Raw genomic sequence first — 15,853 nt, forward strand, 5'->3', positions numbered from 1 at the left:
ACAGTTCCCCCATGAGCAGCACTTGGCGACAGCGGTAAGGAAAAACTCCCCTTTAACGGGTAGAAACCTCAAGCAGACCCCGGCTCTTGGTGGGCCGCCATCTGCTTTGACCGGTTGGGTTGAGAGAGAGAAAGAGAGAGGGAAAGGGGGAGGGGGGACAGAAGAAAAACAATGACAACAACAAACAACAACAAGCACAAGCAGCAACAGCCAGGGAAGGATGCCATCAGGACTGTGAAGGACCGCGAAGGTTCGGCCCGGGACTCAGGTTTTCCTGTGAGATGAGAAAGCACAAAAAACTCCGGGGAAGAAGCAAAGTTAGTGACATGCATTGATGTTACATGAATGCATACAGATGGAGAGGAGGAGGAGGAGAGAGGAGCCCAGTGCATCATGGGAAGTCCCCCAGCAGTCTAGGCCTATAGCAGCATAACTAAGGGCTGATCCAAGGCGAGCCTGGTCGGCCCTAACTATAAGCTTTATCAAAAAGGAAAGTTTGAAGCCTACTCTTAAACATAGAGAGGGTGTCTGCACCCCAGACCCAATCTGGAAGATGGTTCCACAGGAGAGGAGCCTGATAGCTGAAGGCTCTGCCTCCCATTCTACTTTTAAAGACTGTAGGAACCACCAGTAAGCTGCATACTGGGAGCACAGTGTTCTAGTGGGATAATACGGTACTATGAGCTCTTCAAGATATGATGGTGTCTGACCATTAAGGGCTTTGTAAGTTAGGAGAAGGATTTTAAATTCTATTCTAGATTTTACAGGAAGCCAATGTAGTGAAGCTAAAATGGGAGAAATGTGGTCTCTTTTTCTAGTTTTAGTCAGAACACGTGCAGCTGCATTCTGGACCAGCTGGAGAGTCTTTAGAGACTTGTTAGAGCAGCCTGATAATAAGGAATTGCAATAATCCAGCCTAGAAGTAACAAATGCGTGAATTAGCAGATATTAATCCACAGTAATGTGATATATATAGGAAAATCAACTGAGATGAGAGCAGCAACAACGCTGTCAGTAGACACAGTCGGCAACAAGAAATGATACAATACGCTTACCGTAGTACGTCAGCACTAAGACCTTGGAGCTGTCAGGATTAGATACACTGTTGACGTACAGTTTAACAGCTAGCCCACTAGCTTACATTAGCTAACAATTAACATTATGTGATAAGCACAGGCAGCTAAACACTGTACATTGTAAGTATTAATACACATTGTGTTTTAAAGTTTAGTCACATACTCTCCTAACAGACTTTCGGAAACGATCAAAAAATAATATCTCTGGCAGTTAGTATTTATAAGACTGCCTGTGTTTCCTGTCTGTGACAGTGGTAACTCATCTGGCAGCTTGATATATTCTGTTTCTACAGTAGAGACGTCGGAAAATGCTTTGGACTTTGGATTTATTTCCTCTGTGGCATGTTACACGATCCTTGAGCTGTGCTGACTGACTCAAATACGTTCACTATGAACAGACTTTCAGACACTCGCTAGCCCAGCAACATCAATGCTACAAACAACCCATAATGCAAAACTCCGTGTTGAAGTCAGTTTCACACCGGTGATCCATTCATTGAAAAAGATCTGATGTTGTTAACAAGCCATTAGTGGAGTGTGTACGCAAATTAACCTGTAGACCAAAATGCGTAGCCGGTCAAAAATATTCTTGGCAGTAAACTGTTGACATCTTAACCAGGATGTTGCTGTGTGGTGTTAACTTAGCTAACTACGAATGTACATAGTGTTTATAACTTGCTGTGAGACCTGATGGGTCGCTACTTTTTCAGCGTGATGCAACGTTAACACAGACGTGCACACACACACACACACACGCGCACACACACACACACACACACACACACACACACACACACACTTCTCTGAAAGCAGACAGTCACTTCTCAGTTCAGACAGGTCAGGAGTCTGTCGGCTGTTACCTGACTAGCAGCTCTCATCATAGTCTCTCATCAGAAGTTTCTCATCAGTGTGTTTAATGTTTAAAGTGTAAAAAAGTGTTTTAAGTCATTTCTGTGGCTGCTGCAATGATCTCAGACTCAAATGCCAGTAGTTGCACATGTGTTAAAACTTGTTTAGATTAATATTGATCACCCTTACCCATTTATAGACTTTATCATTAAACTATAACAATAACAATTCTGTTAATTGTAAACTGTTTTGACTTCATACAATTTAATTATCGCTTATTGTTATTGCACCATTGGTTTTGGCCTTGGTGTCCTACATTTTGGCTGTGATGCCCACATAAATTTGTATTTATCAAAGGCCAAAGTGGCCTTGCCCTAAAAATGACTTGATTCCAGGCCTGTCGGGCACCAGGGTGATACGGGACGGGGTACTAAGCTATTAGAGTAGTATGTTAGTAGTTAGTAGTTAGTAGTTAGTTAGTATGTCAGGCACTAGGATGCACTAGTATTGTGTTTCTGGTTTTTGGACAACAACAGAGCTTTACAGCACAGAGGAATAAAATGTATTATGGTTTGCATACAAACACAATACTTTTGAACAGTTCATGGTATTTATTCACAAGAAGAAACACTCACCAGACTTATTCTTCAATTAATGAATATGTGCAGATGTTATTCTTTTTAAATATTCTTTTTACATGAGAATAAAAATGTCCTTATATCTTTGCAGTCAGCTGCCTTTCTTTTTTCTGTCTGGTCTCTTTCTTCTCCTCTATTTCTTATCGGTACAAAACGCTGCAGCACAAGCAGGCGTCAGCACGCACAGTCAGAGCTGCTGACGCTGGCTGAATGTTAAACATGTCGGAGGCCAAAGTGACACACTGCACATGATAAAGATAATTAACTGTCTTTCAAACAGAGAGCGGCTGGTGTTCATTACTGCACAGCAGGCAGTCAGACAGACAGAAACAGGCAGAGAGGATGTTAATGTGAGGCAGGCAGCATCACTGCGCCCTCTTCTGGTGACACACAGAACAATAAACCCATTTTACAGTTTTTTTCAAATGTTAACACACATACATGAATTCACTTTTCAAAACTGTTCACACAGCTCAACACATCAGTTAATCTCAAAATGCACTAATGTCACCAAAACACTTGACTACACAATGACCTGAAAAAAACACAAACAACAGTCGGTATCACAATATCACCATTGTCTTTGTATCTTTTATTTATTTATTTCACATAAACCAAGATGTCATTACAACAAGAAGAATGGCACTTCTTTATTCTTTCATTCTTCATCTCTATTTCTTTTTAGATGTAGCAGAATGTAGCAAATGATTTGTTTTGTTAGTTTTTTTAATGCAAATTTCACAGTTTTGCCAGAGGTACATGTGCAAAACTGATTGTAAATACATTTGGTGTTTGGTGGCGATTGAGCGTGAGTGAGAAACCGTTTGAAAGATGTGATGACTGAAAAGCGATCCACAGTCCACATTGACTTCTGTTGGGCTGCCTGTGTGAAGACTTTTGAAAAAGTGAACTCAGTATTGAGAAATGCAATTGTAGAAAAAACCCTGTAATGTAACCAGTATTTATAAAAGCTGTGTTTAAAGGGCTTTTCAGCTGGTGTTACAGTAAACAGGCTCCTATACAAATCTGCTTTAACTCAGAATATAATGCTGGAATGATTTCTATATAGAACAAACATTATATTAAAGAACAAGAAAGGACACAGAAAGTTCTCCCGTTGGCAGAATGCTATAAGTCAAATCAAATACAGTCAAAGACTACTAATTGCAAATCATTATATTTATTTTGATCCTGCCCTGTTTTGATCATTTATTGGAAGAACACACACCACACTGTAGAGGAGGTATTTACAACCACAACCAAGCAAAAACTCCACAAATATTTAAACCTGGGGTCACTCGATAGATGATTGGATCAACGGGGGCTGCAGGTCTGATTATTTAATTAACTGGGTATCATCATAAAACAACAACAATCATATCATATCAAATGGCGCAGAACAAGAAAACTGCCACCAGTATTCTATCTAATAACATCCTTCTGCTTTTTTCCAGCAGCCTCAGACTTGTTTCCTGTCAGCTGCTCTTGTTTTACTTTGGAACAATTAATCGGAACACTTCCTGTTTGGCACCAAATTACTGCTTTCTGATTGGCTGCTGTTCGTAATCAATAATGAGACCTAATTAATGTTTGAATGTCTAATTTCTAACCGTTGCATTTATTAACACTCATAAATATAATTTCTATTCACATGGCTTCTTTGCTCCCTGCACGAGAAACTAATGATAAACATCTTCCAACTGTCCAGTTAAACAACTCTGATGATTTTTAATGATACAACACAGAATAATAATTAACATTAATATTGAGGGAAGACAATTAGCCTACATTTTAATTGATGGGGGGCGGTAAGGTACCTGGATATTGAATAGGGGGGCGCACTGGGACCGAGATAGTTCATCACATATATGATGGAGGAACTGACACTGTGTGATAGTCGGGATCAGGAGGCCGTACTGCAGTACAGCATCAGACATGATATAAGGACTGTTTAAGATGTATTATTTTTATATATAAATTAGTTCACATTAACATTTTTTACTGGACATTTTAAATCTGCCAAGTTGGGAGAGCCGGTAGCCTTCTGCCTAAGACACAAGCCACATAACCACAATGCCCGCAGTTCGATTCTGGCAGTGGACCTTTGTCCCGTCCCTGAATTAAATACAAGAATCACAGAAATAAAAAATAAAAAATAAGCGGGCTCCATGTATCAATAAATACCAAATAAATGGGGCAGCACATTCTCCTTAAAAAACATAAACAAAAGCAAATTGTTGGAGTATTTACTTCCTGTTGGGATTCTTTTGTTTATATATCTTAAGAAATGTCACAGAAGTGATTTATTCTTTCTCCACTCAGACCAGTATAAACCAGCGGTGGCTCACAGAGACGTGACCAGCAGGAACGTCCTGGTTCGAGCCGATCTGTCCTGCGTCCTTGCCGACTTCGGTCTGTCCATGAGGCTCACAGGAAACCGGCCCTGTTGCCCCGGAGACGACGACACCATGGCCATATCTGAGGTCAGGTCACATGACGGCAGCAGGCGGACAGATTATAACACAGGTTTAAAATAGACATGTTCACCTGTCTATGTGTGCGTGTGCAGGTGGGGACCGTGCGCTACATGGCTCCAGAGGTTCTGGGCGGAGCTTTGAACCTCCGGGACTGTGAGTCGGCGTTGAAGCAGGTGGATGTTTATGCTCTGGGTCTGCTCTACTGGGAGAGCTTCAGGAGGTGCTCTGACCTGTTCCCAGGTGAGACTACATGACGCAAACAACTAGTTACACACACAACTCAAATTTATTTATAAAACAAAAGGCTGATCGTCTATTCTGCTGGATTTACTAAAATCACACAGTTTGCTGCTTGTTAACGGTCCATTTTGGGGTAAAATTCTTCTAAAAAAGAATGTAGATGAGATTTACAAGAACCACAAGACAGGTTGTAGTGGGCAAAAGGAACTTGCATTAAATGTTGCCTTATATATAAAACTAAAAACTGAGTATTAGAAACAAAAAATAAGCAATTAAGTTTTATTAAGGCACACAATATCTGATTACTGTAATGCAAACTTGAATTTGAACTTCATCAGTGAACTATTAAATCTCTGAAGGCCATGGGTGGAATTTTTCACTGCAGTAGTTGGCTGCTATGTGATTGTACAGAGTTGCTCTTCAGTTTTCTAAATAAATAAACAAATGTGGCCAAGGCTACAACGCACAGGTATGAGTGAGCCTAGAGACAAGCAGCATGTGCCCATAGTCATGATCAACACAACAGATACAGCATTACTAGCCTTGAAAGTTTGTGAACTCTTTAGAATTTTCTGTATTTCTGCATAAATATGACCTAAAACATGATCAGATATTTATACAAGTCCTAAAACTAGATAAAGGGAACCCAATTAAACAAATGAGACAAAAAATAAACTTTATCATTTATTTATTGAGGAAAATTATCTAATCTTGTACCCACATATTTGTATGAGGTAAAAGTATGTGAACCTTTGCTTTCAGTATCTGGTGTGACCCTCTTTAGCAGCCCAAACATTTACAGTAACTGTTTATTAGCTCATCACATCAGCTTGGAGGAATTTTAGCTCGTTCCTCTTCACAGAACAGTCTCAGCTCAGGGATGCTGGTGGGCGTCTTTGCATGAACTACATGTTTCAGGTCCTTCCACAGCATTTCTTGAGGATTAAGGTCAGGACTTTGACTCGGCCGTTCCAAAACATTATCTTCCTTCTGCTCTAACCGTTATTTGGTAGAACGATTTGTGTGTTTAGGGTTGTTGTCTCACTGCATGACCCACTTTCTGTTGCGCTTCAGTTCACAGACGGATATCTTGACATTTTCCTGTAGAATCTGCTGGTACGACTCAGAACTCACAGCTCCATCAATGATTGCAAGCTGTCCTGGTTCAGAGGCAGCAAAGCAGCCCAAACCATGATACTACCACCATGTTTCACAGATGGGTTCAGGTTCTTATGCTGGAATGCAGTGTTTGCTCATCACCAAACATAATGTTTCTTGTTCAAGCTGAAGAGTTTGATTTTGGTCTCATCCATCCACAGAACATTTTTCTAATCATCTTCTGGCTCCACGTGGTCTTGAGCGAACCGTAGACGGCAGCAATGTTCTTTTTGGAGAGAATTCAGTATCTCCTTGCAACTCTGCCATGAACACCATTGATGTTCAATGTTCTCCTGATGGTGGACTCATTAACATCGACTGTAGCCGCTGCAATAGAGACCTTTAGTGTCCTAGATGTTACCCCGGGGTCCTTTGTGGCCTCCTGGACTATTACACACCTGCTCTTGGTGTGATTTTTGTTGTTCGATCACTCCTGGGGAGGGTAACAGTGCTGTTGGATGTCTTCAATTTGTACATGATCTGCCTGACAGTCGACTGGTGGAGTCCAAACTCTTTAGAAATGGTTTTGTAACCTTTTCCAGCCTGATGAGCATCAACAACTCTTCTTCTAAGGTCCTCAGAAATCTCCTTTGTTTGAGCCATGACACACTTCCACAAACCTGTGTTGTGAAGCTCAGAGTTTGACAGTGAAGACTCAGATTTCTCTTCTTTAAATAAGGCAGGGCCTCCCAGACTCACACTGGATTGTCATCCCATTGATTGAAACACACGACTCTAATTTCCCCTTCAAATGAACTGATAATGCTCAAGGTTCACATACTTTTGCCACCCACAAATATGTGTCATTGGATCATTTTCCTCAATAAATAAATTAACAAGTGTAAGATTTTTGTCTCATTTGTTTAACTGATGTCTCTTTATGTAGTTTTAGGACTTGAATAGGAATCTGATCATGTTTTAGGTCATATTTATGCGGAAATAGCACAAATTCGAAAGGGTTCACAAACTTTTAAGCAGCGTTTGCATGTCGCAGACATGATTGGCAGTATGACTGATGTACACAAAAGTCAGTGGAAATCAATAAATGTGACCTGTGGCTGAAGAAGGAAGAGAAAGTCTTTTGTGGTGTTCACAGTTTGTCCCTGCTGCTTTTCTCGCTGCCTGTCTCCTTTGGAGTGCGTGGTCATTTATGCTTTGACACATTGTTATTGATTATTAGTAAGTACAAACGTAAAATCTATCATTAAATGTATCAAAACGATTTTTAAAATTGAGAATATATTTGAAGCTGGTACTGCCACTGCTGAAGGCTGCAACTACATTTTTCCTTCCTTTGTTAAGTTTTTACACTAACGTGTCTGCATTTACCTCAAAATTAACTTCCATTTCAACACATCTAAATGGTAAATGGCTGCATTTATATGGTGCTTTTATCCAAAGCGCTTTACAATGTTTTTCTGCTGCTCACTCACCCATTCACACACACTCACATTGATGGCGGCAAGCTACCACACAGGGTGCTGACACAACCATCGGGAGTAATTTGGGGTTCAGGACACCGACATGCGGACAGGAGAAGTCGGGGGTCAAACCATCAACCGTCTGATTAGAGGACTTAGCATTTATCATGACAACATACATGATGATATGCAGTACATTGTGTAGAATCTGTTAATATGTGCTAAACTTATGCACAGTGTCAGAGTCATGGAAATATATACGTGCAACATATTACTGCTGAGTAATGTGTGTAGCCACGTAGCTAATGTGTTTATTGTGTGTGTGCAGGTGAAGCAGTACCTGATTACCAGCTGGCATTCCAGGCAGAGCTGGGGAATCATCCGAGCTTCGAGGAGATGCAGATCCTTGTCACCAGAGAGAAATACCGACCAAGGTTCCCCGAAGCGTGGAAGGAGAACAGCCTGGTCTGTTTTACTGTTCTCATCAGTTTCCGTTCAAAGATAAACTCTCTGACTTTGTTGACATGCAGACACGCATCTGAAAATCCCAAACTTTCTTCTCAGCAATTATGGCATGTTTAAAAAATCTGAAAGAATACATGTAAATCTTACCTGAAACATAACCCAGTTCAATCCTTGAACTCACCAAACCAACTTCCTGACAAAGACGTTGGTTCTGTGGGGATTTTCTTGTCCTGGAAGTTGTCTTCTCAGGCTACACTTCCTCCCAGCCTGTTTTTGGTCTCTTGCGAGCTCTACCAGGGGAATCTCGTCAGACCATATTTGAGCAGATATCTCAACATGTTGCTGCTCCAGACTAAACAAGACTACAATACAATAAAATAAAATCCAGTTGGGCGCAAGGCTGGTCCACAAAGATATTGTGAAACAAAAACCTTTATCCTCGTGAAGTTTAATGTGCAGCATCATCCCAAAATCACAAATTGATTGACGTCTGTCTGTGCAGATACTACATCACTTCTTATTCATACAAAATTGTTGATATTTTGTACATACTACATACAGTTGACGTGTAGATTTAGGAGTGTTGCAACCATTTTTGTGGAGCTTCTTGGTAGGAAAACCAACCTAACTAATTTAAGGCAAAAAGAGGGTTCACCATCCTGCGCACATGACTCAGGTTTACAGACTAGCTCTGCAATGGTCATTCTCATGAGAAATACTACAGTATAATACCCGCTAACTTAACATTTTACACTTTACAACAATAATACAGTATAATACCCGCTAACTTAACATTTTACACTTTACAACAATAATACAGTATAATACCCGCTAACTTTACATTTTACACTTTACAACAATAATACAATATAATACCCACTAACTTTACATTTTACACTTTACAACAATAATACAATATAATACCCGCTAACTTTACATTTTACACTTTACAACAATAATACAATATAATACCCGCTAACTTTAGATTTTACACTTTACAACAGCAATAATCCAGTATAACACCTGTTAACTTTACATTTTAATCTTTACAACAACAATACAGTATAATACCTACTAACATTACATTTTACAACAATAATACAGTATAATACCTGCTAACTTTACATTTTACACTTTACAACAATAATACAGTATAATACCCGCAAACTTTAAATTTTACACCTTACAACAACAATAATACAGTATAATACCTGCTAACTCTATGTTTTACACTTTACATAAATAATGCAGTTTATTACCTGCTAACTTTACATTTTAAATTTTACAACAATAATACTGTATAATACCTGCAAACTTAAAATTTTACACTTTACATATATAATACAGTATAATTCCTGGTAACTTTACATTTTACAATTTACAACAGCAATAATACAGAATAACACCTGTTAACTTTACATTTTACACTTTGCAACAACAATACAGTATAATACCTGCTAACTTTACATTTTACACTTTACAACAATAATACAGTATAATACCCGCAAACTTTAAATTTTACACCTTACAACAACAATAATACAGTATAATACCTGCTAACTCTATGTTTTACACTTTACATAAATAATGCAGTTTAATACCTGCTAACTTTACATTTTAAATTTTACAACAATAATACTGTATAATACCTGCAAACTTAAAATTTTACACTTTACAACAATAATGCAATACCTACTAACTTTACATTTTACACTTTTCAACAATAATGCAGTATAATACCTGCTAACTTAACGTTTTACACTTAACAACAATAATATAATACCCGCAAACTTTAAATCTTACACTTTACAACAATAATACAGTATAATACCTACTAACTTTACATTTTACACTTTACAACAATAATACAGTATAATACCTACTAACTTTACATTTTACACTTTTCAACAATAATGCAGTATAATACCTGCTAACTTAACGTTTTACACTTAACAACAATAATATAATACCCGCAAACTTTAAATCTTACACTTTACAACAATAATACAGTATAATACCCGCTAACTTTACATTTTACACTTTACAACAATAATGCAGTATAATACCCGCTAACTTTACATTTTACACTTTACATATATGATACAGTATAATACCTGCTAACTTTACATCTTACACTTTACAACAATAATGCAGTATAATACCTGTTAACTTTATAGTTTACACTTTACAACAATTTATGGAAACACCATAAAAAAGACATTTTGGGCTTCAGTAATAAACAAAAGGTGTAAATGAATGTACCTGTGTGTAACTGTGTACCTGTGTGTGTGTGTGCGCAGGCGTTGCGTTCCCTGAAGGAGACGATGGAGGACTGCTGGGATCAGGATGCTGAAGCTCGACTCACTGCTCAGTGTGCAGAAGAGAGACTGTCTGAACTCACACTGCTGAGTACACACACTGCAATACACAACCACAGGTACACACACACTGCAATACACAACCACAGGTACACACACACTGCAATACACAACCACAGGTACACACACACTGCAATACACAACCACAGGTACACACACACTGCAATACACAACCCCCTCCACACACACACACACACACACACACACACACTGCAATACACAACCCCCTCCACACACACACACACACACACACACACACACACACACTGCAATACACAACCACAGGTACATACACACTGCAATACACAACCACAGGTACACACACACACACACACTGCAATACACAACCACAGGTACACACACACACACACACTGCAATACACAACCCCCTCCACACACACACACACACACACACACACACACACACACACACACACACACACACACACACTGCAATACGCAACCCCCTCCACACACACATACACACACACACACACACACAAACACAAACACACACACTGCGATACACAACCACAAGTACACACACTGCAATACACAACCCCCTCCACACAAACACACACACACACTGCAATACACAACCTACTCCACACACACACACCCACACACACACACACACACACACACATACACACTATAATACACAACCTACTCCACACACACCCACACACACCCACACACACACACACACACACACACACACACACACACACACTGCAATACACAACCACACACACACACTGCAATACACAACCACACACACACACTGCAATACACATACACACACACACACACACCTCTCTCTCTTGCAGGAATCTGTCTCTCGGCTGCTGGCCTCCTCAGGTCAGCTACGCCTCCTCCTACATCGAGGATCTCCAGGTGGGTTTGGTCAAGAATCTCCAGGGAGACGGCCACCAAGTATCAGTCGTCAAAACAACCACAAGCGGAGCAGAAGGACTCGAGAAAAACAGGAACTCCATCAACTATGAACGGCAACAAGCGCAGGTAACCGCTCGACAGGTGTTAAAGTAAAAACCAAACATTCAGTCATGATGTTTCTTAATCGCTCTCTCTCTCTCTGTTGGTCTGTCAGAGTCAGGCTCGCTCGGCCAGTTCAGACAGCTGTGTGTCAACTGCTGCTGCCATGACGCCCGTGACCGCCCTCTGCACCATCTCTGAGTCTGAACACACTGGTGCGTCACGCTGACACACACACACACACACACACATTAAAGGGCCGTTCACACAAACAATAACTATAATGATAATTATAAATACATAGTTTTTAAAAATCAATCTAGCTCAAGTGGAAGGCAGAGTTCATACTACAGCCAGAGGTGATTTCTTCAGATAAGTTTGTCTCTCTTTATTATACAATTATGCTGGAACTTTGTTCCCCATTATAATATAAAAAACAACAAGTTAGCACCCCTGTTAGGCTTCAGATTCATGCTCATACCGTGTCTTACACGTCATGCTCATACCACAGTGCAATAAAAGCTGGTCGTCTGTGATGCAGTTTGATCTGTAAATACTGGAACATCACAGCAACTAGTGTCCTGAAATACTTCTGAGCAACACAGTAAATCACCGACCGCCTTTGAACCTTTACAGCAGTAACAAGTCATCAATATCCATTTTCTTAAGCTGCCAACACAGCTTGAGTGTGCAGCGCGTTGTCGGTGCCACTGTTTACAGAACGTTATTGTTCACAAGTGTGGATGCTCACATTGTTGTGGTTATAGTTATTGTTATGGTTATAGTTATTGTTATGGTTATAGTTGTTGTTATGGTTATAGTTGTTTTTATGGTTATAGTTATTGTTATGGTTATAGTTGTTGTTATTGTTATAGTTGTTGTTATTGTTATAGTTATTGTTATGGTTATAGTTATTGTTATTGTTATAGTTGTTGTTATTGTTATAGTTGTTGTTATTGTTATAGTTATTGTTATGGTTATAGTTGTTGTTATGGTTATAGTTCTTGTTATGGTTATAGTTGTTGTTATAGTTATTGTTATGGTTATAGTTGTTGTTATGGTTATAGTTATTGTTATGGTTATAGTTGTTGTTATTGTTATAGTTATTGTTATGGTTATAGTTATTGTTATTGTTATAGTTGTTGTTATGGTTATAGTTATTGTTATGGTTATAGTTATTGTTATGGTTATAGTTGTTGTTATTGTTATAGTTATTGTTATGGTTATAGTTATTGTTATGGTTATAGTTATTGTTATTGTTATAGTTGTTGTTATGGTTATAGTTATTGTTATGGTTATAGTTGTTGTTATTGTTATAGTTGTTGTTATGGTTATAGTTATTGTTATGGTTATAGTTGTTGTTATGGTTATAGTTCTTGTTATGGTTATAGTTGTTGTTATGGTTATAGTTATTGTTATGGTTATAGTTGTTGTTATGGTTATAGTTGTTGTTATTGTTATAGTTATTGTTATGGTTATAGTTGTTGTTATGGTTATAGTTATGGTTATAGTTATTGTTATGGTTATAGTTGTTGTTATGGTTATTGTTATGGTTATAGTTGTTGTTATGGTTATAGTTATTGTTATGGTTATAGTTATTGTTATTGTTATAGTTATTGTTATGGTTATAGTTATTGTTATGGTTATAGTTATTGTTATTGTTATAGTTGTTGTTATGGTTATAGTTATTGTTATGGTTATAGTTATTGTTATGGTTATAGTTGTTGTTATGGTTATAGTTATTGTTATGGTTATAGTTATTGTTATAGTTATAGTTGTTGTTATTGTTATAGTTATTGTTATGGTTATAGTTATTGTTATGGTTATAGTTATTGTTATGGTTATAGTTGTTATAGTTATTGTTATGGTTATAGTTGTTGTTATGGTTATAGTTATTGTTATGGTTATAGTTGTTGTTATTGTTATAGTTGTTGTTATGGTTATAGTTGTTGTTATTGTTATAGTTATTGTTATGGTTATAGTTGTTGTTATGGTTATAGTTATGGTTATAGTTATTGTTATGGTTATAGTTGTTGTTATGGTTATTGTTATGGTTATAGTTGTTGTTATGGTTATAGTTATTGTTATGGTTATAGTTGTTGTTATGGTTATAGTTGTTGTTATGGTTATAGTTATGGTTATAGTTATTGTTATGGTTATAGTTATTGTTATGGTTATAGTTGTTGTTATGGTTATAGTTATTGTTATGGTTATAGTTGTTGTTATTGTTATAGTTATTGTTATGGTTATAGTTATTGTTATTGTTATAGTTGTTGTTATGGTTATAGTTATTGTTATGGTTATAGTTATTGTTATGGTTATAGTTGTTGTTATTGTTATAGTTATTGTTATGGTTATAGTTATTGTTATGGTTATAGTTATTGTTATTGTTATAGTTGTTGTTATGGTTATAGTTATTGTTATGGTTATAGTTATTGTTATGGTTATAGTTGTTGTTATGGTTATAGTTATTGTTATGGTTATAGTTATTGTTATAGTTATAGTTGTTGTTATTGTTATAGTTATTGTTATGGTTATAGTTATTGTTATGGTTATAGTTGTTGTTATAGTTATTGTTATGGTTATAGTTATTGTTATGGTTATAGTTGTTGTTATAGTTATTGTTATGGTTATAGTTGTTGTTATGGTTATAGTTATTGTTATGGTTATAGTTGTTGTTATTGTTATAGTTGTTGTTATTGTTATAGTTATTGTTATGGTTATAGTTGTTGTTATGGTTATAGTTCTTGTTATGGTTATAGTTGTTGTTATGGTTATAGTTATTGTTATGGTTATAGTTATTGTTATGGTTATAGTTGTTGTTATTGTTATAGTTATTGTTATGGTTATAGTTGTTGTTATGGTTATAGTTATGGTTATAGTTATTGTTATGGTTATAGTTGTTGTTATGGTTATTGTTATGGTTATAGTTGTTGTTATGGTTATAGTTATTGTTATGGTTATAGTTGTTGTTATTGTTATAGTTATTGTTATGGTTATAGTTGTTGTTATGGTTATAGTTGTTGTTATGGTTATAGTTATTGTTATGGTTATAGTTGTTGTTATGGTTATAGTTGTTGTTATGGTTATAGTTGTTGTTATGGTTATAGTTCTTGGTGTGGACAGCCCTTAATACTGATGTTTGAGAAAGCACCAGAGTAATGCATTGAATATAAAGTCATTGAAATTTGATTTCTTCTCACTTTTTGTGTCATGAAATTTTAACTATAATGAAACTGACACTATTCTGCTTGTTTCTTCATGTTTCTAAAAAGAAGATAAAATGGATTTTGGACACATCTGTGGAAAAGCCTCTGAGTAAACCAACATTTTAGTGCTCGTGTTGCTCAGAGATGAGTTGTTATCATTCGTAGAGTGCTTCATACTTTACAGCATAGCAACACTCATACAAGATGTTCTTTTTCCTCTTGTTTCAACCAGCATACAATAAATGAAACTTACATTTCTCTTTTTTGGCAATTTTAATTTCTGTGTGACTTTAAACAACCACCCCCACAAGATTAAAAAAACTCAAACCTCCTCTGAATTTGCCCGGACCTCTCTATCCACACAAAGCACTTCAATCAGCTAATTTCAATAGACTCATTAAAGTGGAATCGCAGCAATCAGTGGATTCTGTGTGGGTTGTAAAATTTTAGTAGGCAATCTAAAACGTTAGTGTGGACAGAAATCCATTTGACACTTGAACTGCAGTTTAATATTTAACAGAAATATTGTATACTGTATGTGTAGTAAGTGTCCCTGCTGTCCTCCAGGTGGCACCGTTCCCAGTGGCCCAGTCTGCCTGCAGCTGACAGAAGAAGACCTAGAGGCCACAAAACTCAACCCCAAAGAGGTTTTTATTTTTATTTAGGGCCTGAGCACAAAAGTGCCAGGAAACTATTGTTTTTGTAAAGATTATTATCATTATTATTATTATTATTATGTTGTTGTTGTTGTTGTTGTTGTTATTATTATTATCATTATTATTATTATTATTATTATTATTATTATTATTTGGGTTTGGGATGCTCAAAAACTCACAAAAATTGGCTCACACGTCAGAACTGGTGAAAATTGCAAAGTTATGTGACAAACATCATCCAGTTTACATGAAATGTACATGATGTGATCTACAAATTATATACAGCAACA

General features: G+C 37.1%; 1 protein-coding gene across 1 annotated transcript in view; it reads left to right on the plus strand.

The window, feature by feature from the left end:
• Positions 1 to 15,853, plus strand: part of LOC137192194 (bone morphogenetic protein receptor type-2-like) — a 52,362-nt gene that overhangs the window by 22,363 nt on the left and 14,146 nt on the right. The window contains exons 9-15 of the mRNA XM_067602710.1: positions 4,886 to 5,046; positions 5,133 to 5,280; positions 8,188 to 8,324; positions 10,625 to 10,761; positions 11,533 to 11,725; positions 11,814 to 11,913; positions 15,475 to 15,554. Of these exons, the coding sequence (XP_067458811.1) occupies positions 4,886 to 5,046; positions 5,133 to 5,280; positions 8,188 to 8,324; positions 10,625 to 10,761; positions 11,533 to 11,725; positions 11,814 to 11,913; positions 15,475 to 15,554 (956 nt within the window). The remainder of the gene's footprint in view (positions 1 to 4,885; positions 5,047 to 5,132; positions 5,281 to 8,187; positions 8,325 to 10,624; positions 10,762 to 11,532; positions 11,726 to 11,813; positions 11,914 to 15,474; positions 15,555 to 15,853) is intronic.

This window comes from Thunnus thynnus, chromosome 11, assembly GCF_963924715.1.
Source record: "Thunnus thynnus chromosome 11, fThuThy2.1, whole genome shotgun sequence".
In the NCBI taxonomy this organism is placed as follows: Eukaryota; Metazoa; Chordata; class Actinopteri; order Scombriformes; family Scombridae; genus Thunnus; species Thunnus thynnus.